The sequence below is a fragment of the Giraffa tippelskirchi genome, chromosome 11 (assembly GCF_054371585.1).
Source record: "Giraffa tippelskirchi isolate mGirTip1 chromosome 11, T2T-mGirTip1v1.2.pri, whole genome shotgun sequence".
NCBI classification, from domain to species: Eukaryota; Metazoa; Chordata; class Mammalia; order Artiodactyla; family Giraffidae; genus Giraffa; species Giraffa tippelskirchi.
In genome coordinates, this window is record NC_137285.1 from 3,168,623 (window position 1) to 3,191,137 (window position 22,515).

The 22,515-nt window shown below is 63.5% G+C and overlaps 1 protein-coding gene across 8 annotated transcripts in view; it reads right to left on the reverse strand.

Moving 5' to 3' along the window:
* Nucleotides 1–22,515, reverse strand: part of OSBP2 (oxysterol binding protein 2) — a 119,161-nt gene that overhangs the window by 8,769 nt on the left and 87,877 nt on the right. For 4 of the 8 annotated variants that reach the window (XM_081542520.1, XM_081542524.1, XM_081542525.1 and 1 more), the window contains 7 exons: nt 15,770–16,026; nt 4,943–5,135; nt 4,485–4,602; nt 3,353–3,401; nt 3,049–3,195; nt 2,057–2,302; nt 129–249 (listed from right to left, as the gene is read on the reverse strand). In XM_081542520.1, the coding sequence (XP_081398646.1) occupies nt 129–249; nt 2,057–2,302; nt 3,049–3,195; nt 3,353–3,401; nt 4,485–4,602; nt 4,943–5,135; nt 15,770–16,026 (1,131 nt within the window). Of the gene's footprint in view, nt 1–128; nt 250–1,472; nt 1,680–2,056; nt 2,303–3,048; nt 3,196–3,352; nt 3,402–4,033; nt 4,037–4,484; nt 4,603–4,942; nt 5,136–15,769; nt 16,027–22,515 lie in introns of all 8 variants that reach the window. The other 4 variants (XM_081542521.1, XM_081542522.1, XM_081542519.1 and 1 more) reach the window with 3 other exon arrangements.

Here is a 22,515-nt window from a genome sequence, read left to right on the forward strand (position 1 = left end):
CGCAGGCCGGGGTGGGGGGTGGTCCAGGAGGCCTGTGGGGGGACTCGCGTTACCCTCGGAGGCCCCAAGCTGGCTTCGGGGTCAGCAGACCCTCCCCCTCCCTCAGTGCGTCTTTCTGCCCTGCTCACCTAGCGGCATGATGGAGAGGTACTTCCCCCGGAACTTGCTGGCGATGGTGATCTCCTGCCAGAGGCTCCAGCCGTGCCTGGAGAACGCGTAGTGCGCGGCGGATGGCGGGTGGTGGCTCACCTGAGACCAGGCCCACAGCCGTGAGCACCTGCGGACGTGGCCAGGCCCCACCCTAACCAGCTGGGGGACCTGGGCCCCCAGAAAGGAGAGCCACACAGCAAGGGTGTGGCTGTGTGGGCTGCCTGAGTCAGGGGCCTGGGGGTCTCCACACCTGACGTGGGCTGTGGTGCGGGGTGAATAAAGTGAGCGTGATGGGCTCCAGAGGGGCCTTCGGGCCCACTCTCTGGTCACGCTGCGCGTCGTCTGCAGAGGCCTCGTCTGCTGCGCTGTGTTGCACCGAGGAGGCCCAGGCCAGGGAGTCCCCCCAGCCAGCCCGGCTCCTCCCCCAGCCCGATGGTGGTGCCGCCTGCTCAGCCCGCCTGGCACCTCTGCCCCATCCTCTCTCACACTGGGCACCCCGACCATGTCTTGCTGAGGACACCGCATCCTCTGCATCAGCGTTCCCGCACCTGGTCCTTCTCGTCTCTGTGGCTCCCGGGCACAGGGTTGGGGTGAAGCCCCTCCTGGAGCGGTGGCCATAGGCTCAGCCCTCCCCCCAGAAGCTCCTGACACTCCCCACAGGCGGCACCCCCACTTCCTTCCACAGCCCAGACCTGCCAGCCGCTCCTGGGTGACTAGTGAGCTGCCAGGGCCCCCGCTGGAGCCCACCCCCACAAGCTGAGGACGTGACCCCCGCCCTAGAGCTCTGCTCAGCCTCCTCCTCGGGCAGATGACCCTGTCGGTCCAGCACTCACACCAAATGCCTGGCCCCTCTTCTCACGCTCCTCCTCTAATCCTTAGCAAATCCTGGCTGTTCTTCAAAACAGCATCCAGATTCTGCCCTGCCTCCAGCCCCGCTGCTCCACGCTTACACACTGCACTCTCCCCATGGCGGTGGGGGGGGCTCCCCATAAAACGGCCTCCTCTACCTCCAGTGACGCCTCCACACAGAGAAAAGCCAGAGGCCTCCTGCCGCCCGCCCCCTTCTCTCTGACCTCAGCGGCTGTCTCTCCCTCACTCTGTCAGCCAAGCTGCTCCCAGACCACCTCCCTTCCTAAAAGAGCCAGAACCATCCATTCACACAGTATCTATCCCCGCCCCAGCCCATGAGACCCCTCAGCGCAAGCAGCTCCTGGTACATTGTGGGTTCAGCTCAGGAACCCTGGTCATTGCCGCCGCCTTCCCCAGCCCCCTCCTTACAGCCACCCCTCCTGAAGATGCCTGTGCTCGACCTCCAATCTCACCTGGTCTGGCTTTTCACAGGCCCACACGGCAGGCAGAGCACGCCTTTGAGACCCACCACCGGACTGCAGACTGTAGGCTTCCTGAGCTCGTCCCTGGGCCCACGGCCGCGGCCGACAGAGCAGACGCTCCGCAGCAGCCCAGCCCAGCCTGTCCCGACCTGCCTGGGTCCCCCCAGCACGCAGTGGTGTGCCGATGGAACTGCCCTTCTGCAGACGAGGGTCCCAGGGTGGGGCCTGGGGCTCCTCACCCCCCAGCCTCTGCCATCGCTGACCGCAGCCCCATGGGGCGCAGGCTTTCAGCTCAGCAGTGACCCCAGGAGCTCTAGCCCCCCTGGCTCCCTGACGGCACGCTGCAGACACCCCTGCCCCACCGCTCCTGGCCACAAGGGGCATCCTCCCCCCAGCGCTCCTCCCACGCGGCCCCCCTGTCCCTGGAAGCCTGCTCCATGTGTACCCCAGACCTGCCCCCGATGGGAGACCCAGCTGCCTGACCGGACCTTGGCCTGACGGCCCCCAGGGTCAGAGTCCGTGTCCCGTCTGTCTGACCCTGACCCCTGGGCCGCTGGAGCGTGTGTGGGCCTCACCTGCTCGCAGAGGGAGCGCAGGCCCATGTCGTCGAGACGGTCCAGCTCGAAGGTCTCGCCCAGCATGGGGTTGAAGGGCTTGGCGATGCGGTGCACGGTGGTGGAGTAGGAGGACACGGAGAAGGCGGCCACCAGGCACATCTGCTCCACCGCGCTGCCGCAGTGCACCGCCTTGTCCAGCAGGTGGTGGTACTCCAGGTCCTCCGTCAGCCGCTGGAGCATGGACAGGGGCTCGTTGAAGTTGACCTGTGGGCAGGCGGGCGTGGGGTCAGTCCCGGGTCTGCACGGACTGTCCGCTGCTCCCAGCACAGACCTGGGAGCGTCCCCACAGCCTTGCTCTGCTCCCGTCCAGGGGCGTCACTGCTCAGACCACGTCACTGGGCGGCTCCTCTGCCAACCTGCCTTCCCACGGCCCACCTCCGTTTCCTCCAAGTCCACACCACGTTCCGACCTGCCGCACCGGCAGACCTGCCAGGTTTACCTTCAGTCTCCCCTCCCAGGATGTCAGCGCCGCAGCAGTGACGCCTAGGGGTCAGGGACCGAGTGAGTGTGAGTGAATGGACGAAGTGGGTCCACCTTGTATTCTGAGCTGTTGTGCACGCTTTCTGTCCTGGGTCACAGAGCGAAGCGAAGTCTGACCTGGAGCCCCCGCTCCCCTCTGTGGAGAGGCCACGGTGGTCGGCAGCACGGGGACAGCAGCCGCGCCTCAGCCCGTAGTGACCTCGCTGAGGTGGGGACCCGGGGCAGCCCGGCTCAGAGAGGGCAGGCCCACTGCGATCAGCAGAGCCCCTCCCCGGCTCCTTCCCCGAGTCTGAGACCTCTGCCCTGGGGGGACGTCAGCAGCGCCGAAGGACGTGACTCAATAAAGCGTTACATGCTCAAGTGTGCCATTAAGAAAATGACACCCAGGGCTGCGTGCACTTCCCACGGGCCATTGCTTCCCCTCCGGGCACAAGAGCACAGCCTCCCGGGGCCCTCTGCCTGGCCCCTACCGGCATGGGGATCTTTGAGAGCTCCCGGCCGATGCAGTTCTTCATGATGCTCCAGAGGTTAAGGCTGTAGTTGGGCTTGTCGGGGATGCGGACACGCCTCTTGACTTTGGGGGGCCCCTGGGGCACAAGCGAGGCGCCATCTAGCACCTGCCAGAGAAGCGGAGTTCGCCCATCAGCGGAAGCCAGTGCAGGGTGGTGCTGGCGGAAGGGGCAGGCTCTGCCTGGGCTCAGATGAAGGCCCCCAGGGGCCTGAGGCCAAGTGCTGGCCTCCCCACTTCACCCCGCTAGGGGTCCCCTCACTCACATTGTCTGTGGTCCATTCCACGGAGCCTGTAGTCCCTCCCTCAGCTTTTCTGTGGGAAACACAAATGAGAAAGCAAGTTATTTACAAATCCCAAGGCCTCCTGGGGACCTGACCCCCTTCTATCCACCTCCCTGGGAAGCCAAAATTTTAAAAACTTTGTTTTAAACATTATTGGGAAACGGAAGATGACTCTGAGTTGGAAATACACTGCCGATCCGACTAGAAATTCCCTAAGGGGCAAGAGGCCTTCAAACCAGGCCTTTCCCGGGAAGAAACCAGGACAGGGAGGTGGTGAGACGCCCTGGTCCACGAAGGCGAAAGAGCAGCCGCCACAGGTTTTCACGGGCCCCCTCCTGCCTGGCTGGGTTTCGAGGGGCCATGGACAGCCACATGGGGTGGGGGCAGTGGCACAGGCATGGGTCTGAGGCTGCGGGAAGCCTGACGCGCCTCGGGACAGGCAGGGAGCACGCAGCAGGGAGGGGGCCGTGTGGCTGCTGCGGGCAGTTCTGTGAGCGTCCCAGGGATTTGGAGAGGCAGCTCCCCCCAGGTTGAGGTCGGGGCCACCATGCCAAACAACGCAGCTCCCCGCCTCCTGGCCCCTTCGGTGTCAGGACCTAGGCACCCTGACGAGAGTGAGTGACCCTGCGCCCTAATCCTGTGAAGCCTGGGCTCCGGCCCCACCTGCTCCCCTCCCTCCACGTGCGTCCTGCCAGCTCGGGCCGCATGCCCGGGTGCGTCCTGAGGGCCCCGAGACTGGCAGCATGGCTGTCAGCTGTCCCGGTTACTACTAACGTGTATTTAGAAAGATCCTTTCTGAAAGAGCTGGCTTTTACGAGAAATGAAACAAAAGCTTCGAGATAGAAAATGAGAGGCTTCCTGTCTGCCGTCCGGTCTGGAATGCTGACACAACAGAGCCCGGGACCCTGTGTGGCTCTGCGGCAGGGCAGCGCCCTGTTCTCCGTTTAAAATGAAACCCCCGTACGCACGCTGCCTGGGTATTTTTGATTTAAGGAAGAACAGAACCTAGTCTAAGCAAAACCAGCATCTGGAGCACGACTTAAAGGAACCCCGAGCACAGAGAGCCGGGGGCACGTGAGAAGAGCGAGCCGGCAGGGCAGCAGCCCGCGCCCACCTGTCCTCACTGGGCTCCGTGATCACGGTGATGAAGGACGTGGAGTCTTCCATGGCATCGAAGTACTCGGTATCCTCATCTTCCTCACTGTCCTCGCCTTTGTTGGTTAAGAGGCTTCCTAGAGACACACACAGCCGCTGCCTCAGTTGGCAGCGTCAGCAGTCTCGCCTGCCCCCCGCCCCCCGGGGCAGTCCAGAGCCCCCATCACCCTTCCCTGGAATGCACTTTCCTCTCAGCCTCCTGCTCAGGGAGCCTCCCTCCTTCCGGAAGCTTCACCCAATCTCCAAATGTGCTGGTCAGTGGCCCAGCTTCCCCACGGGGCTCGTCTTTGGAGACTGTGCCTGTCACGGGGGGTGCAGGGGCACACGGGCGGGCACCAGGTGTGGACACGAAGGGTGCGTGTCCTGGGGGGCCGCGGAAGCTGAGCCTGCTGGCAGAGGGGATGGGCGCCCGCTCACCCTCGCTGAAGCTTTTGGTGGGGTTGGCGGCCCGGCCGGGGGCGCTGCGGAAGGCGCGCTCGAGGCTGTTATGCTGCTTGGCCAGCTGCTCGATGGTCTCCTCCAGGTGGACGCGCTGCTCCTGCTCATACTGCAGGGCTCGCTGCCATTTCCGGCTGTGCGTCTCCGCGAGTTCCAGGAAGTCCCTGCAGGCCTGGGGGTGGGGGGGCGGCCCGTGAGCAGAGAGGGAGGCCCTGGGGGTCCCATCCCCAAAGGGCTCAGAAACACCCAGGCTGCCTGCCTATGTGTCATGGGGTCAGAGCCAGCCTGGCGTCCGCCCTGGTTGGCAGCCTGCCCTCGAGATGCCCTTCCCCTTTGAGAGCAGCAGACCTGGTGCTGCCAGCAGCAGCCAGTGTGCTGGGTGTTTCTCAGGGCAGGGCCCCAGCTCTCAGCTGCCACAGCTTGTGTGTGTGCTGGGCCTGAGGTTTGTCACAATCCCCGTCCCCACTGGAACCAGCGCACTCCTGGCAGCTCGGGCCAGACCCTGACTTAGGTGCAGACGGTAGGAAAGCCACCTGCTTTCTGCTGCACTGACTGGACCAGAGCTAAAGGGGCTTGTCTGGCAAAGGAATAGTGAAGTCGCTCAGTTGTGTCCAACTGTCTGTGACCCCATGGACTGTAGCCCGCCAGGCTCCTCCATCCATGGGATTTTCCAGACAAGAATACTGGAGTGGGTTGCTATTTCCTTCTCCAGGGGATCTTCCCGACCCAGGGATGGAACCCGGGTCTCCCGTACGCAGGCAGACTCTTTTACCGTCTGAGCCGCCAGGGAAGCCCCCAGGTCCAGCAAAGGAACTGGGCCTCAGAACTTTCTACCGAGTTAACCACAGTCTGTCACCCATCAGCTCTGCTTCTGAGGTTCCCTTCAGACTTGTGGCCCACTATGACATCCAGATTCTGTGCAGCCTCCTGGGTCCACAGGTGGTTCCGGCACCCGCTGAGGAAGAGGGGATGGTCATGGTGCCCCCGTCACCACAGTGGAGAGGAGGGCCTGGCCCTCTGTTGTCCCTGGAGGGCAGAGAGCTCCAAGCTGGACACCTCTGGACTTGTCCTTTCTGGATCCTTCTAACGTGGTCAGAAGGGACACTGGCTCCCAGCCCAAGCTGCATTGGTGGTCTCAGGCCACCACCCCCACCAGCCACTGGGCTCCATGAACATCGCACGTGGCCCCTCCCCAAGACCTGCAGGGAGAAAGCCACAGGGACCGTGCAGCACGACCTGAAGGGCCGCTGGGAGGAGCCGGGGGGTGATGTGGCGCTCAGGGCCAGGGAGCACTTGATGGACACCCTCTTCGTCAAGGCCGGCCCCGAGCACGTGCCTGCACCCTGCTGGGGCTCAGCCGGCTCTCCCGCCCCACAGGAGCCGTGCCCTCAGCGGGGGCAGCCTGGCTGGTGGAAGGGGCCCTGGCCTGGGGCTCCCGAGGACCAGCTGCTCAGCTGGCCCTGCACATCGCCCCTTAACAAGCCCTTCCCAGGCAGCTTCCCTCCATCACCCCATCTCCTCTCACCCCCCCGCAGCACGCAGTGGGCAGGGCTCCCCTCAAGGAAACCAGAGAAGGGTGAGAGGTCAGAGTGGGAACGGCCGGTTCCTGCATGGGCCACTCAGCTTCTCCGAGCGCACGTCCTGTCCATGAACCCCAACAGGAATGCCCCGCAGACCCCGCGCTCGTGAGCCCCTGTCCCCGCTCACCCAGCAGAGTCCTCAAGGTGGGAGGAGAGGGACCGTCCCTATCTGACAAAAGAGGAAACAGGCTCAGCCCCCAGCAGCCTCCCTGCAAGGCTCTGGGGAAGGGATGTGTTCAGGGGCCCCCGCCATCCCCGGCAGGTCTGATCCCTGCCCGGCCACGCCTCAGCCACTGTAAGTCGCTCCTCCAGTGAGGCAGGGATTGTGACAGGTGTCCCTACATGGGCTGGGGGAGGGAGAGACTCGCGGGGAAGGGAAGAAAGCTGCTTATGCGCTCAGCAGGCTCTGGAGGTGAGAGGCTGCAGCCCGGCCCTTGCAGGCTTGGGGCTAGGGGGGCTCTGTGAGGCTCACCCCCTGGAGTGGAGCTGCCATCATGGACTACCACACGACCTGGGGGCCCCGAGGTGGGTCTGGGGAGGCCCTACTCCAGGCCCAACTCTCCTGCTCCTGGGTTTGTGACCTGGAGCCAAGCCTTCCCACCCTGAGTCCCACAGTGGCCCCCAGCTTCACCACTGTCCTGCCCTTCCTCACCTCGGGCTGGGGGCCCTGACAGCAGCCGCTGACCAGCCACATCAGTGGCCAGACCGGAAGGCACCTCTCTCCTGGGTCTGCCCTGGCAGGTTAAGGGGTGGGAGGGCCAAGTATCCCTCAGAAACGGCCCACACGCTTACAGGAGCCCCAGGACCCCAGCTCCTGAACCCAGAGCTCAGCCCACCCCGGCCCAGCTGCCAGCCTTCAGCGACCTGAGTGCCCATCATCCTTCCTCTGCTGACCCCAAACGCAGCCCCAGTGCCCAGTCAGGCTAGTCTGGACTCCGGCCACCTGTTTGCCACCCGAGGAGGAGCGCTGACTGCAGGCGCACTGGGCCACTCCGCTGCTGGCCTGGGCAGCTCGGGCCACTGAGCTGTGTGTGGCGGTGTCAGAAGCTCACCCCAGAGGCCTGGCGTTGGCGGAAGGGGTGTGCCCTCATCTTCTTGGGCCCACCGCTTCAGGGAGGACCCTTGCTAGGTGCTCCTGTGCCCCCAAAACTGAGGCCCAGGGAGGAGGGGCTGCCTGGGTCAGCAAGGGGAGAGCAGGACAGGATGCCAGGGCCCCTGGTCTACCCGTCTTGGGTAGGGCGTGAAGGGACCAGGGCTGAGCCATGCGTGGAGCCCTGTTACGGCTGACACACGTGATGGGTGCTCATGGTTTTCTGGTTCTTAGGGTCTGTGGGTGCCCTGCCCGGTGGCACTTTGCCTGACCCATCGGACTGGCTTGGCAGCAGCTCGAGGGCCTGTGCCCTCGCATCTGCTTAAGCACTACTCCGTGGCACCTGCTGCCATCACTCCTCAGCAACCCTGCACAGTTCCTGCAGTCACCCCTCGAGTTTTAACATAGGTGGATGCTTTGCTTTTATATAACTCACAGCATTTAAAACAAGACTTGTGAAAGAGCCACAAACAACAGTATAAAATAGCCAAAGGTCAGGCTGCATAATTCACACAGACTCACAGAAGCCCACATGGCCTCAGCTCCCTACCAGCAAAAGCAAAGAGGGGAAGGGAACTAACAAGGACTACCCACAGCACAGGGAACTATACTCAGTATCCTGTAACGACTTACAAGGGAAAAGAACCGAAGAATGAATGAACCACTGAGTCATTCTGCTGCACCCCTCGAGTTAACACAACAGTGTGAATCAGTTTTAAAAAGGGACTTCTCTGGAAGTCCAGCGGCTAAAATTTCACACTCCCAATGCAGGGGCCCCAAGTTTGATCTCTGGTCAGGGAAACAGCTCCTGCATGCTACAACTAAATATCCTTTGTGCTGCAGCTAAGACCCAGCACAGCCAAATAGATACTTCAAAAATAAAAAAAATGACAAAGGCAAGGAGGGAAAGATGATTGTGGTATGAAGATGAATTAGGCTCCCTTCCTCCTCCTCTTGATGTTCACGAGGCTCTTTCTTGACAGCTCCTCACAAACCTGGTCCCAGGCCCCTCCACACTCATCTCCTGGGCCCCGTCCTTCCCCACGCTCCCCTCCCACGTGGCCCCGTGGCTTCCCTTCAGCCCCACCACCCTCAGGCCCCCCACAAGCACCGAGGAACCATTACAAGTGTGATGCAGAGGACGTGCGGCTCAGGGAGGCCGAGGGACCTGCTCCAGACTGCAGGTTGCGCTTGTGGGGCCAAGGTCCGAGTCTCCCAGGGCGTGGAGCCAGCGCTGTCACTGCCTCGTCAAGCTGGATCCTTACGCCTGTCTGGGCGCCCCTTGGGCTGCCCTGCCCTCCAGGGCCTTCATGCAGTGGAGCTGGGCTCCTCGGGACACTGCCCTGCCTGGGCCCTGCAGCCAAGGCTGTTGCCCACACAGCCAGGGCTGCCCACCGAAAACCCGGGGGCCCCCCACCTCACTGCCTCTGAAGGACAGGCCAATGTAGAGCAGCAGAGGCACAGGGAGTCTAGGGCCGCCTCTGGACCGCGCGTGGCCGGGGTGGGCCATTCCCACCGACTCCAGGGGTCAGCGGTGGGGGTCATCTACAGGTGATGGGAGTGCACGCCATCGCTGCCCCGAGCTGCCTACCTGTGTCTGTCCCCAGAGGCAGCGGTTTCCTCTGAGGCTGCTGCCCTTCCCCAGGCCCCATCCCGGCCGGCACAGAGGGAGGCAGGTGCTGGCCTGGCCCCGCCATCCAGAATGCTGAGCTGTACTCGCTAAGCTGGATTAGGCCTGGGGCCCAGCGATGGGCAGGCAGCCGGGGGTGGCTCCCGGAAGCCCTGGCTGACCCTGGCCTTGAGCACGGTCACATCTCATATGCCTGAGGCCCCGTCCTGTCTCCCAGACCTCACGCCCCGCCCTGTACAGGAGCAGCGCCTCGGGCCGCTGCAGAGCCCCGCGCCCACACCGCCCTGGGCCCGCACCTGGGCCCCTCATGGCATCGCCTCGCCGCCCACCCGGGGGCAAGCCTGTGAAGGGGGCTGAGAGCTGCCCACCTGGGGAGCCCGTTGGGGCCCAAGGGAAGTGGCTGCCGGTCACCCCAACAGGTGTCCTGTGGGGCAGACGCCGACGGTCTGGGCTGCGTCCCTGGCCCAGCTGCACCCGGCAGGAGGAGGATGGGCACTAATCGCTTTTGTCCCCCCTAATCCTAATCCTCATCGCAACCACAGCCTCCCTGCTCCTCACACGTGGGCGGGCGAGCAGGGTGTCAAGTGCCCGCCTGGGTCTCTGTCCCCCTCTCCTCGTGGCCTAGGGAGCCTCCCAAGGCCTAGGAGGGTCTGCAGAGCTGGGACCCCTGCTCGGGTCCGGCCTTCCAAGTGGCTGCTCAGAAACCATCGGTCTCCTGCCTGGTCACAGGCATCCTGGCTGGGCCACGAGGAGGGTGCCCGGGGAGTCTGTGGGTGTCAAGTGGGTGGCCCTCGGAGCCACAGAGGAAGTGGGCTCAAGGGCCAAATGCCCAGGATCAGGCTGGGCAGGTGCCCTGGGCCACAGGGCCAGCTCGGAAATGGTCTCCAGCCCTCAACACCCAGCAGGTTCCAGTCACCCAGCTCGTAGGGAGGATGCAGGGAGACGGGCCACGCTTCCCTCTGCAGCAGCCAGGCCCCGCCCGGGGCGGATGGCCCTGTGGTTGGCGCTCAGCCTCGGGCTCCCAAGTTGGCGGGAGACCGGGGCTGCTCCACCAGCTACCTTGCCACATCGACCCTCCTGTGGCCAGCATCGCTGTGGACCCGCCCCCACTGGTCTGTGGTACTAAAGGGAGCGAATGGGGGAAAATTCTGCGGAGTCACAGGTTCCGTGGGCCCCTCTGCGTGGCCAGCAGCTCACGCCAGGTCCAGGGAGCCACCTTCCCCTCCCACCCAGGAGCGGCAGGCTGGCCTCCGCGCTCGCCTCCTGATGGTGTGAAGGGACTGCCTGGGTCACAGGTGGCCACCTGGGAAGCAGCACAGCCGTCTCGGGCTCTGAGACTGAGAACAAGGGCCCCCCGGGAGCCACAGCGGTGCCAGGCTCTCAGGGGGCCCCTCTGGCTCAGGACCAGCCATGTGGCCACACTGCACGCCCACCAGCCTCGCCACCCCTCCGGGCTGAGCGGCTCCTGGGGCCAGGCCCCCTCCTCCTGTGGGCTTGGCTCAGCCTGGCTGCCGCGCACACGGGCCAGCCCTCCCTGGACGTGGAGGGCACTTGCTCACGGCCCTGCAGGGGCGGCTTCTCACTTCTGTCCACATTTTAAAGTGGCTCCTTTCAGGCTCAATATAGTTCACCCTCGTGCGCAGGAGCCGGCCCCATCTGGACGCCAGCTCACCGACCAATTTTAGACCGTCCTGGAATCTATTTTTACTCCTCTCCCCAGGCCCTGAGTGAGCAAGCTGTTGGGAGCCAAGCAGTGGTCGGCTGAACGGGAGCCTGCCCGCGGGCCCTGGAAGCACCGGGAGGGGTGTGAGGAGCCCCCTGTGCTCTCCAGATGGGGCTCAGAGCAGCCCCAGAGGGCCTCCAGCAGGAAAGGGCCCCTTCTGACCTGGTCTGTTCCTCTGATGCCCCACACGCGAGGCCCCGGCCCAGTGCCCGGAGTTGCTGCCTCTCTCTCCACGTACCTGTCCTCACCTGTGCCCACCTGCCTGTCCTGCCGCGGCAGTTTCCCACTCTTGCCGTCCGCCTCCCCAGCACCCAGCACATCTGCTCACCCCACGTTTGCTCTCACAGCTCCCCCTGCTGGAGCTGGGGCCCCCCTCAGGTCCAGCTCTGCTGGGCTTTCGCGTCCTGTGCCCCTGCCGTCAGGGTCTGCAGCCCACCCTGCGGGCAGCAGGACGTGTCCCTTGTGGGCTGCTCCCTTCCCTGGTAAACAGAGGGGCCCAGTATACAGGTTCTGACCTACTGGGCCCTTATCGGGGGACTTGGTGGCCACCACTCTTGGTGGGCCAGCACCTGGCCCCCACCGCCCCCAGCTTCCTGCACCTCAACTGTCTTTGGTCTTTTGTGGGGCACACCCACCCCCCAGCTCTGCTCACCTGTCGGCTGCCCTCACCCTGTTCCTGCCCAGCTCGGAGGGGCCACGTCAGGAGGGGGCCCGGCACCTCCACACTGGGGCTGCCCTTGCTCTGGGCCTCGGGGTAGCGCCTGAACGATACGAAGGACAGTGACAAGGAAGCTGTAAGGACACCAACCTCATGTGGCCGTTGAGGGGAGCAAACAAGATTCCAGGAAGGAACCGAGGCGTCCCGGGCGCCTGCTGTCACCGCCACCCAGAGGCCGGCCCCAAACCAGGGCATCTGCTTCACCACAAAGACAAGCTCGTGGGAAGGAGGCGGGAGTGCGTTCTTTGACCCTGTGGAAACTAACACGCAAAGCATGCACTGGTGGCGTGTGTGAATTCTGCCCTTCTCCACCTCAGACCCCGTGATGCAGCCACCGCGTAAGACGAGGTGTGTCCTGGCCTCCACACCCAGGCCAGGATTGGGGGTGCCCTGCACACACGTTGAGGCTCAGCCTAGGAGCCACGGTCATTCACGGCGCTGTGAGGCTCCTCGTAAGTGGCAGTGATGCACAGTTACCCAGTCGGCGATGCCAGCATGGGCCTGCTGGGCTGCCTTTGATCAGTCTCATGGACTCACTCACTAGGGAATCCTGCCAGATGCTGAGCGGGTCACGCGGTCACTCCTGCTTCTTTCACAGCCCTCTGCCCCACCCCACTGTCTTTCTCTCTCGTTCACTGATGCTCCCACATGCCAGACTCTGTGCCACGCCTGGAAGTTACAGGGCTTCCGGAGCACAAGGGAGCCATGTCCAATCCCTACAGGCGCCCAGCTCAGCGGGGAGGATGGGCACGACGCTGGGGTAGAAAAGCCCGTGAGACAGCGAGGTCCTACTGCGCCAGCACCTGGATAAGCCTCAGTGGAGGAGAGGACGAAAGAAGGTGGACACGCGGGACTGAGGCGCTGTGCTGTACGGGAGAAACCAACGCCACGTTCTAAGTCAACTATACTGCAATTAAATTAAAAAAAAGCCCCAGAGACGCGTGGACCTGCCGACAGGGCAGAGCGGGGCAGGCGGGGATGTGGGGCTGCAGGTGGGGTGAGGTGGGCAGAGGAGGGGTTCCTGACCCTCCTGCCCCCTAGGAGGCCACAGGCTGGAGTAGGGGGCTCTGAAGCCACAAGACCTGGGCTCTTATCCTTAGCAGCTGCCTGTTTCCCCACCATACACTGCTGAGTGAGCCAGGGGAGGGGGCGCATGCGGAACGCCTCGTCGGCAGCGTGACCACGGGAAGTTGGCTCCGTCTGTCTGGCTCCCTGTGGCCAGTGCTCCATCCCAGCCCCTGGCACCCAGGGCTGAGCCAGCCAAGCGGACTGTGAGACGGGCCCTGGGAGGAGCTGTTGGGCTTGTGGGTGGGCTCAGCGTGACCTTCGCGTGAGAAAGACGTATCTACGATCTGACGGCATAAAGCCCTATTCCTATTTCTCCACAAGCAGGCCGGGTCTCTGCAAGGCCAGGTGACCGGGCTGGTTCTGCACCTTGCTCTGGGCCTGGCCTGGGGGCAGAGCCTGCACTTTCTTACCGACACGGCAGCTGAGGAAATGGGACTAGGATGACTTTATAGCAGGTTAGTGAGATGTGGGCCACTTGGAACCGTGCAGCGCACCCCCCTCCCTGCCCTGCCGGGAGCTCGAGATCTAAAGGCTGAGAACAGCGCTGCCTCCTCGCAGATCTGAAAGCCGCTTCTCTCCTGAAGGCTGGTCCACCCCGGACGCCTGAGGAAAAGTGAAGGTGCAGCAGCCGCCTCCCCGTGGGGTGTGCTGCCTGCCCGGGGCCCTCCCGAGGAGGTGACTGCCTGACCAGCTGGCCCCCGTTTCCTGCTCCCCTGCCACGACCCAGGCTCAACTGGAGCCTTGAGGTGGAGAACCCACAGCTGTTCACCATCCACGGGAGGTGGGAGGAGAGGTCCCCAGGTTCCCAAGGAGGAGTCCCCCTGGTCGGGGCGGGGGGGCCGGGTGGGAGTGGGTGGGAGGAGGGGGCCCCAGGTTCCCAAGGAGGGCTCCCCTCGGTCAGAGCAGGGAGCTGGGAGGGGGTAGTGGAGAGGCAGGGGCGCCCAGCGGTGGGAGATCCGGCTTCCTCCTCCTCTTGTGAGACCTGGGGGACCTAGGGGACAGCTGGGGCAGCTTCCGCCCATCCTGGGTCCTCACCATTGCAGGAAAGACCCCGGTGAGGCTGCAGCCCAAAGGTAAGAGGTACATAAGGGTCTCAGCGTCTGAGATGCGGCTTTGGCCTGGGCAGAGGCCACCTTCCCTGTGTTGACCTCAGAGTAGGAGGGACCTCTGTGGCCCTTGGGGGTCTCACCCCAATCGTCACGAGGACTGTCACTCCCCCCGCAGGCTGCATAGACCTGGGCTTGTGTCCAGCTTGGCCACTAGCAGCTGGTGGCCCCGGGCAGCTCTCCACGTGGGTATTAACGGTACTAGCGAGGCCATGGGGAGGGTAAGGGGTCCTGGGCCAGGGGTGCGGACGCTTCGCCTGTGTGGCCCTTCTGCACACGGTGGGGGTTTGGGCACTCAGTGACTGTCAGCCACGCAGACCGCCCTCCCAGAGCCAAGCCGACTCCCATCGGGTGAGGAGCAGCTGAAGGGAAGGGTCCCCGGAAGGAATGGGGCCTCTGCTCAAGCCTGGCCTCTCAGCACCTCACTTCTCTGCCCCTCACGGGAGCCAGACGGGGAGGGGCCCTCCTCAGGGTCACGTTTGTGTCGGGCAGAGCGCAGGCTCCGCCACGCGCACCGCGTCTCCTGTTGCCAGCGCCGCCCGCAGGCTTCCTCCCCACCACACAATTCATTACATGCTCAGGTGGTGAGCCGTCTTGACGGCTTCGTAAACACAGACGAGCCTCTGATGCCCGATAAGTTCTTTTGCCTAGAGACGCCAACTGAGCAGCTCATTATCTGGGAGAAACCAGAACGGCCCGTGGAGATGATGTGGCTCCAGGCTCGGCAGCCGGGGAGGCCGGGCCACGGGAGCCGCAGGGAACCGCGAGTGCGTTCTCAGTCCTTATGTGCCAGACCTGGGGCCTGTCACTGGGAGACGTGTGCTGACCCAGGCCCCTGGAGTCTGGGGGCTGGAAGAGGCCAGAGGACCAAGAGAGTGGGTGCGGGCGAAGCAGGGAGCAGACCAACCACGGGGCCAAATCGCAGGGCGGCTGCAGAGCTGCGGTCCAGCAGGCCCTTGGCACGTGGGCGCTGCCACACCGGAGACCAAGCCCATGCCCGCGGGCACCTGGGTGCATTTCCCTGGAGTCTGGGGATGGGGTGCAGGGGCCGTCCCACTGCCCTCAGCTCCCCTGGTGCTGGATGGACGGCCCAGCCTCCACTCAGGCCCCTCGCTGCAGGGCCCGAGTCCCCAGCCGGGAACTGCCTGCTACTGCTGTGGCCAGCCTGACACCTGCCCCAGCCTCATCGTCTGCACCCGCCTCCACTCCCCACACCTGGCCCCGGCTCCCAGCGCCGCCATCCCGGCCGGGGTGTACCCTCCTGGGGGGCTCACCTGGAGGGGAGGCTGTGGCCAGCAGGCCTGTGTCCAGAGCACTCATCAGGCTGAGAGAGGGAGAGCCCTGTGGCCTGGCTCCGCCTTGTCCTCCACCACCACGGAAACACCCTCCAGGTTCCTGGTCACGTTCCGTGTGGCTCCCAGGACCCGTGCAGAGGGTGACCCCTGGGGCTGAGCCCTCAGTCCACACACGGGGCCCCTCGTTCAGCCCCTTACTCTCAAGTGGGCAAGACCGCGGCGGCCTCAGCTGGCAAGCTCTGCTGGCCGAGGGACCCCCAATGCCAGCACCCCCCACCCCACATGCACGAGCCCCCCAGGTCACGGGTCCCGGACACGCTGCGTCTGGGCTGGGCACTCGAGAACGGGGTGGGGGCAACAGCTGTGGCGGGACAGTGTGGCAGCCACGTCCCTGCTGTGGGCACAGAGCTAGCCACTCCGCTCGGCCTCCCGTGCCCAGGCCCGAAGTGCCCGCCAGGCCCCACGCCCAGCTCCGGGCTCCACCCGACAGCGAGGGCCAGCAACCTGGCCCGGCCACGGGGCATGGATGGGATGACGCGGAGGAGCAGGAGAGCAGGGGGAGGGAGCGGCCCCTCCCCGGGGGCCCCAGCACTCACGTTGATCATAGCATTGGACGTGATGCGGAAGAGGGTGGCCCGCTCGTTGACCACCTTCAGCTTCTCGCCGCTCTCAGCCGGGATCCGGAGACCATCCAGCTCATTCAGGGAGCGCTGCAGCGCCGCGCCGTGCTTGGCCACGAGCTCATTGCAGGTGCTCAGGTCGTCCAGCTTCAGCGAGAGGTTCTTGATGGTGCCGTGGAGCTCGCTCTTGTCGGTTGGGGAGGGGGTCCCGCCCTCGTCGTCCCCAGAGTCATCTGTGGAGAGACGCAGTGTGGTTCTCAGGGCCCGGGCACGCCAAAGGCCCTGGGGGATGGGATGGAGAGGGGACCAGCTTGAATGACAGGGCCTGGCTGAGCTCTGCGGGGTGCAGGCAGGAGTAGGCAGCTCCTGTCCCAGATCCGCAGAGGCCACCGGATGAAGCAGAGTCCCCGAGTCACAGGCTGAGCCCGACGGACCCTGCCTCCCGCCCCCACCTCACCAAGCTGCCCGCTCCCTGCAGACACAGCACTTGTGCCTCCAGGCTTCCCCTCTGTGTCCCTGGCCCAACACCGGCCCGCCTTCAGCGCCCTCCTGAAGACCCCCCAGGCCACAGTCACAGCCCCTCCTGGCTGCCGCCCGGGGCCCCTCCCGCAGGGCTCCCCCAAGGAGCAAGGCCACGCTCGCCTGTGGGGTCTTCCGCGTGGAGACACCGGCCGTGGCCTCTCAATGGCCTTGTCAGGCAGGGACTGTACCATCCCCAGGGGACAGACAGGCGACGGGGCTCGGGGAGGCAAAGTCCTGCCCCGTGCTCCCCCCACCCCCCACCGCGGGCTCGTCTGTCTGCCTCCGGAGCACCCCACTCACACCCAGTTGCGGAGGCCCCTGCAAGGGGCCGGGCAGGCGCTCACTCCCCTCCTGCCACCCCCTCACCTCTTCCAGGGCCCCAGGTGCCCTCCCCTCAGCGCCCAATCCTGGGAGCCGGGGGTACCTTGGCGCCTGGCCCCTCGCCGGCCCAGCGTTTGTTCGAGGGGGGCTCAGCGGCGAGAGTGGCAAGGTGGACGGCTGGCCTGGGCCTGTGAGTACCAGAGCCTGTGACTGCCCAGGGTTTCTAAGATGCCTTGTTTCAGAAATAATCAGCAGGAAACTTTTATCTATTTTTTTTTGGTGATGAAAATCTGTAACCCAAGATACAGATTTTTGAAAAAAGTACAGTGTGAGGGAAGACTTCCTCCCATGGCAGGCAGGGTGCGTGGGGGCGGCCGTGGCTGAGTCACCGCTGCGCATGCCCTGAGGTGGGGGCAATGCTTGACCAGCTGTGGAGGGCACCCCCACCCCAAGCAAGGAGGCGGTGGGGGGCAGCTGGGCTGGGGACAGGGCTCACCCCACCCATCCAGCCCCGAAACAACCCGGTGTCTGGAGACTGCATGTGCCTGGCCAGGTCCTGACCCCTCGCCTGACTAACGAGAATGCTGAGCCTCAAGGTGGCCAGCAGACAGCGACTGTTTCCACTCTGCAGCTCCTGACATGGAATCGCGGGTTTAGGGCCCTGCCGGTAGGGGGCAGAGCTGGATCTGAATCCAGGTGGTCTGCATGGAGGCGATTCCTCCTGGATCACCTGAGAAAAGCTCGAATGGCTGGGGCCTATCTTGCCATCCTGGGTGCTGGGCCCTGGGCAAGGCGCTGCCTTGGTGAGTGCCCGCTGATGACCCGGTGAGGTAGGTCTGCGGGGCAGGAGATGCTCTGAGGTCACCCAGGGCCACAGTTGCAGGAATTCTGCAGCCTCCAGGCCTGCCAGCTTCAGAGCTGGGGCTCTGAGTTACAATGCAACCTCCTCTTGCTTCCCGGATTCAACATGTCTAATAACCAGAATGGCCACTGACTGGTCTGCGTGGCTGCCGCTGGGCACCGGGAGGGGCATGGGGGGGCACGCTGGCTGTGGTCAGCCTGAACATGAGCCCCTGTACTCCGAGCAAGAACTGACCACCCTAGCTCTGAGCATCTTCCTGCGGGACGGCCGGGAGTTGGGGTTGGGGGGAGGTCATTGCACCTCAGCAAGCAGCTCTCGGGGTGCAGGTCAGGTCCAGCTCCCCAGGACACGGGGAACGGCTTGCTCTGCTCCCAGGGCGCTGGCTGGGTGTTTGGGGGCGGGATGGGAAGGCACTAGGTCAGCAACTGCTGAGCAGCACAGTCTGTCCTGTGGGGAAGGGCAGCCAGTGCCTCCCAGAGAGACGGTGAGGACAGGAGGAGGCAGGGAGGGGAGTGAGCGGATGACTGATCTAGGGTGCATCCCAGGAGGCCTGCACAGAGGCGGCAGTCACACACAGGAGGGCAGGGTCCGGAGAAGGGGCACAGAGCCACAAGCTGGAGCGGGCCTCCATCCCGGGGCAAAACAGACTGTGTGGGCATTTGAGCAGAGGTCCACGGAAAAGAAGAGGCTCTGGTGGCAGAGTGCAGGGAGGAGCTGAACAAGGAAGGGGACCCTGGCCCCCAAATGGTGCACTCTGGCTGTGCCAAGTCCCAGGTCTCAGTTCAGGGGTCTCTGCAAGCAGCAAATCCACACTGGACACACAGATACAGCTCAATATCAAAGACGCAAATGAAACCACTCGATGTGACAGTGCTCAAGCTGGCAGAAAGGACGGGTGGCATTGACTCCACCCATGCTTTCTGAAAGATGGACCGGCAGATTCCTCACGTGCATGAACAGGGCGCCTTGCTCCAGCCCCCCACCGCCACCCCAACTTAGAAGGGAGTTCTGCTGGCAGGCATGTCGTCCGAGGAAGGAAGACGCTCACGTGTGCAAAGTGGTTTAGGCTGCAGTTCTCGAGTGGGTGGCCTTGGAGGTTCTCAGGCTTTTCTGACCCCACATGTCCTCTGTGTCCCCACTTCCACTGGGATTGAAACTCAGGGACAATGAGCTTGTGAGAGGAACAAAGTAACTACCCACATCTCAACAACACGGCAGACACTGAACTATCCACAGATTCAAAACCCTACAGAAATGCTGCAACTGCAAGAGCAGCAGCACCTGAATTCCGGGGCCACGTCGAAGCCATGCTCCAGGCCACAAGGGAGCCCTGGCTGGTGGCAGAGCCCATGTGAAGGCCAGGACTCGGCACAGTGCAGCCGTGGGGAGGGCCTGCCAGGCTGCCCCGGGGGCGGGAACATGAAGGGGTCGGAGAGCAGAGGCTTGATTCGAGGGGGCTGAACAGAGTGTCTGTGACGGAGGAAGGATGGGAGAGCTGGGGGGGATGGCGAGGAGGAGGCTGGGGCAGGAGGAAGCAGCTCTGCCCGCCCGTCCTCCTGCCTCCCGGCCCGGCCGCCTCCGTGCTGAACCCCTGCTGCCTGCCTGCACACTGCTGCTCCTGGAGCTTCTGACGTTCAGATCAAACCTGCACACAGGACTTCCCTGGTGGTCCAGTGGTTAAGAATCCGCCTACCGATGCAGGGGACACAGGTTCGATCCCTGGTCCAGGAAGATTCCCCGTGCTGCGGGGCAGCTAAGCCCGTGAACCACAACTGCTGAGCCTTGCTGCTTTGCGAAAAGAGAAGCCACCACAAGACTGAGCACTGCAACTGGAGAGTAGCCCCTGCTCGCTGCAACCAGAGAAAGCCCGTGTGTAGCAACGGAGACCCAGCAAGGCTAAAAATAAATTAATTAAAAAGAAATTTTTTTTTTTTTTAACTTCACAGAAAAGCAACTAAGCAGGAGCCCAGCGAGCTGCTCCACTAGCTGCAAAGGCCACGACTCCTGAGCACCGGCTCTGCCCTTCCTCCCCGGGGAATTCTGGGCCAATGCTCTGGCACCTGCTAAGAACGATGTTCCTCAGCCAGGGGTGCCCGGAGCCTCCCTGGCTCAAGTGACAACAGCAAATGGCAGCTCCAGGCTGTGGAGCATGGAAAGAACCCCCAGTCTGGCCCACGGGCCGAGGCGGGGGTGATGGGGCGTGGTCAGGGTAAGTGCCGGCGGCTCTGGGACGACAGGATCACGTGCTGCAACAGCCTGTGGAATCAAGGGCTCCAGCCTGTTCTCCCGACACCACTGTTTCTAGAAAAGCACTGGCTCCCAAAATACCCACTAGATTTCACCGGCTAAATGCAAGAACGAATCCTCCATTTTTTTGCTAGAAGAGAACAAATCCAGGACCTTCAGGTTACTGATGCATTCCCAAGGCAGCAGTCGCAGCTTCTCCATCCGCCCCGACCAGGCCAGCAGAGCGAGGCAGTCCACGGCCAGTGCAGGAGTTTCCAACCCTTGAGTGCTGCCCTGGGTTGGCTAGTGTGTCCCCCCCCCCAAATTCGTGTCCTTCCTGGAACTTCAGAATGTGACCACAGGACCTCCCTGGTGGCACAGTCGATTGGAGTCCACCTGCCCACGCAGGGGACAGGGCTTTGATCCCTGGTCCGGGCAGATCCCACGTGCCACAACCCGTGGAGCTGAGAGCCGCAACTACTGAAACCCAGGCGCCCAGAGCCTGGGCTTCTAACACGAGAAGCCACCGCGACGAGAAGCTGCACCTGGAGAACAGCCTCGCCTGCCCTAGCTAGAGAAAGCCTGCAATGAAGACCCAGCGCAGCCAAAAATGAGTAAAAATTTAAAAAGAATGTGACCTCCTTTGGGCTGCTGCAGGTGCCATAAGTTAGGATAATACTGGAGTAGGGCCGGTCCTTGACCTGCTGTGACGGATCTACGGGGAGAGAAGCAAAGACACAGAATACACGTGTGCTGAGAGAGACTGGAGTGAAGCATTTACAAGCCAAGGGTTGCCAGCGACGCCACAGCGGAGACAGGCCCAGGACACAGTCTCCCTGGGCCGTCAGAGAGCCCCGCTGACACCTTGATTTTGGACTTGTGGGCTCCAGGGCCGTGAGAAGGTAAGATTCCGTGGCGTGAAGCCGTGGGTTTGTGGAGACTTGTTACAGCAGCCCTGGGAAACGGTTCCTGCGGCTTCAAGTGACACAGACTTACTTTCCTACAGCCGTGGAGGGCGGAGGCCCTAAAGTTCAGGCTTGGGGCGAGGCTGCGCTCCGCTGAGGGCTCCGGGGGAGGATGTTTCCTCCTTTTTCCTGGTTCATAGAGGCTGCTCTCCTTCCTTGGCTCCTGCTTCCCTCTTATAAGGACTCTGTGATTATCCAAGGTTATCCAGGTGGGCCCCGCATAACCTCCCCAGCTCAGGGTCCTCAACCTCGTGGGCACAATCCCTCTGCCACGGCAGGTAACACGTTCACAGGTTCTGGGAATCAGGACGCAGACACCTTGGGGGCCGTCACCGAGGGTCGGTGGCTGAGCGGGGCCCGAGGCTGCGTTCTCACCTGTCCTGGTCAGTTCCTCTGACTTACTGCCTGGGGGAGGGGGGATGCTCTCCACTTAAGCGCTGAGAATGCTTCCCGGGCTCAGAGACCTCACAGGTCCCTCTGAGCTCCCCGCCAGCCTGGCACACACACCTCCCTGACCACTTGGGGGGTCTCCTAAAGCCTCCACTGGCCGGCTGTGACTAAGGAGCCCCCGGGCACTGCTGGGACCCTCTTTCACCTGGAACTCCTGGGAAGGAGAGGGTTGCCACCGAAACAGCCAGCAGAGCAGAGCCAGGTGGGCTATTTTTAGAAGCAGACCCCCCATCTTTGAGGAAAATGGATCAAGTTTCTGGGTGGGCAAGCCCTGTCAGGGGGCAGCTTTTTTGAAACCAAGGCTGCAAAGGCTGGTCTGGAAGGTGGGGGAGGTGACACGGTGGGGACGGGGGAGTCGGGCGCCCCCGGGGCCGCCCCATCTTGCACTGTTTCTCCCTTGCTTCTCTGGGGAACCTGGCTTTGCCCTCACCTGCCCGCGAGCTCCTCCAGGTCCAGGCACTGGGTGAAGAGGACCCTCTCCCCTCAGCCACTGTGGCTGGAGATGAGAGCTGCCCCGAACCCACCAGCTCCCTCCTCAGGGCTGGGCCGGGACCTGCCTCCATGATGGGAGGAACACCCGAAAGTGTGAAAAGAAGCTGGGGGCTTCTCAGAGCTCAAGGCTCAACACTTGCTAGCCAGGCACTAGGTCACAGACCAGGCAGGGGCCCAGAGCAGGCAGGGCCATAAGAGAAGCCTCGTCCCGCTCCCCAAGGAGGCGACCGTGTGTGGCGACCCACAGCCGTTCGGGGAGGGCAGCACCAGGCAGGAGGAGGCCAGCAGACCGTCAAGGAGAGCCACTGGCTGGCGGGGGAAGGCCAGGGGTCAGGATATGGGCCGAGTGCGCACCCCGGCCGGCCCCCTGCCACTGCACAGAAGAGAGGGTGGCAAGGACCCCTGCTCCCTGCTGCACCGCGGCAGGGGGTGCCTGGGGCCCAAGATCCAGCTCAGAGCAGCAGCTGAGGGTGCTACGGCAGGTGCTCCCAGACCCAGCAGCTCAGCTAGTGGGTCAGTGGGGGCAGGCACCCTTCCCTCTCTGCCCCCCTCCACAGGACGCGGAGGGGCCTGACCCCCAGCCCTGCAGCCTTCCAGCCGTGGCCTTGGTCCCTGAGTGGCCACTCCTCCCCGGGGCCCCTGGGACCCCTCCTGAGCACCAAGCACTTGGAGCAGGGAGGGCTTCCTACAGTCCAGCTGTGCAGAGACCCCCCCGAAGGGCCTCTGAGGAGACAAACAGCGTCACGGGGCCCTGCACTCTTGGCAGAAAACAGCCACTTCCAATCTGCAATGGGTAGCGCCTTAAAAATTCCATTACAGCAGGTTTAGCTATGGTTATTTAGCTTTCAGGAGCTGTGTTAAGCTGCCCAGATTCGATCGCAGAA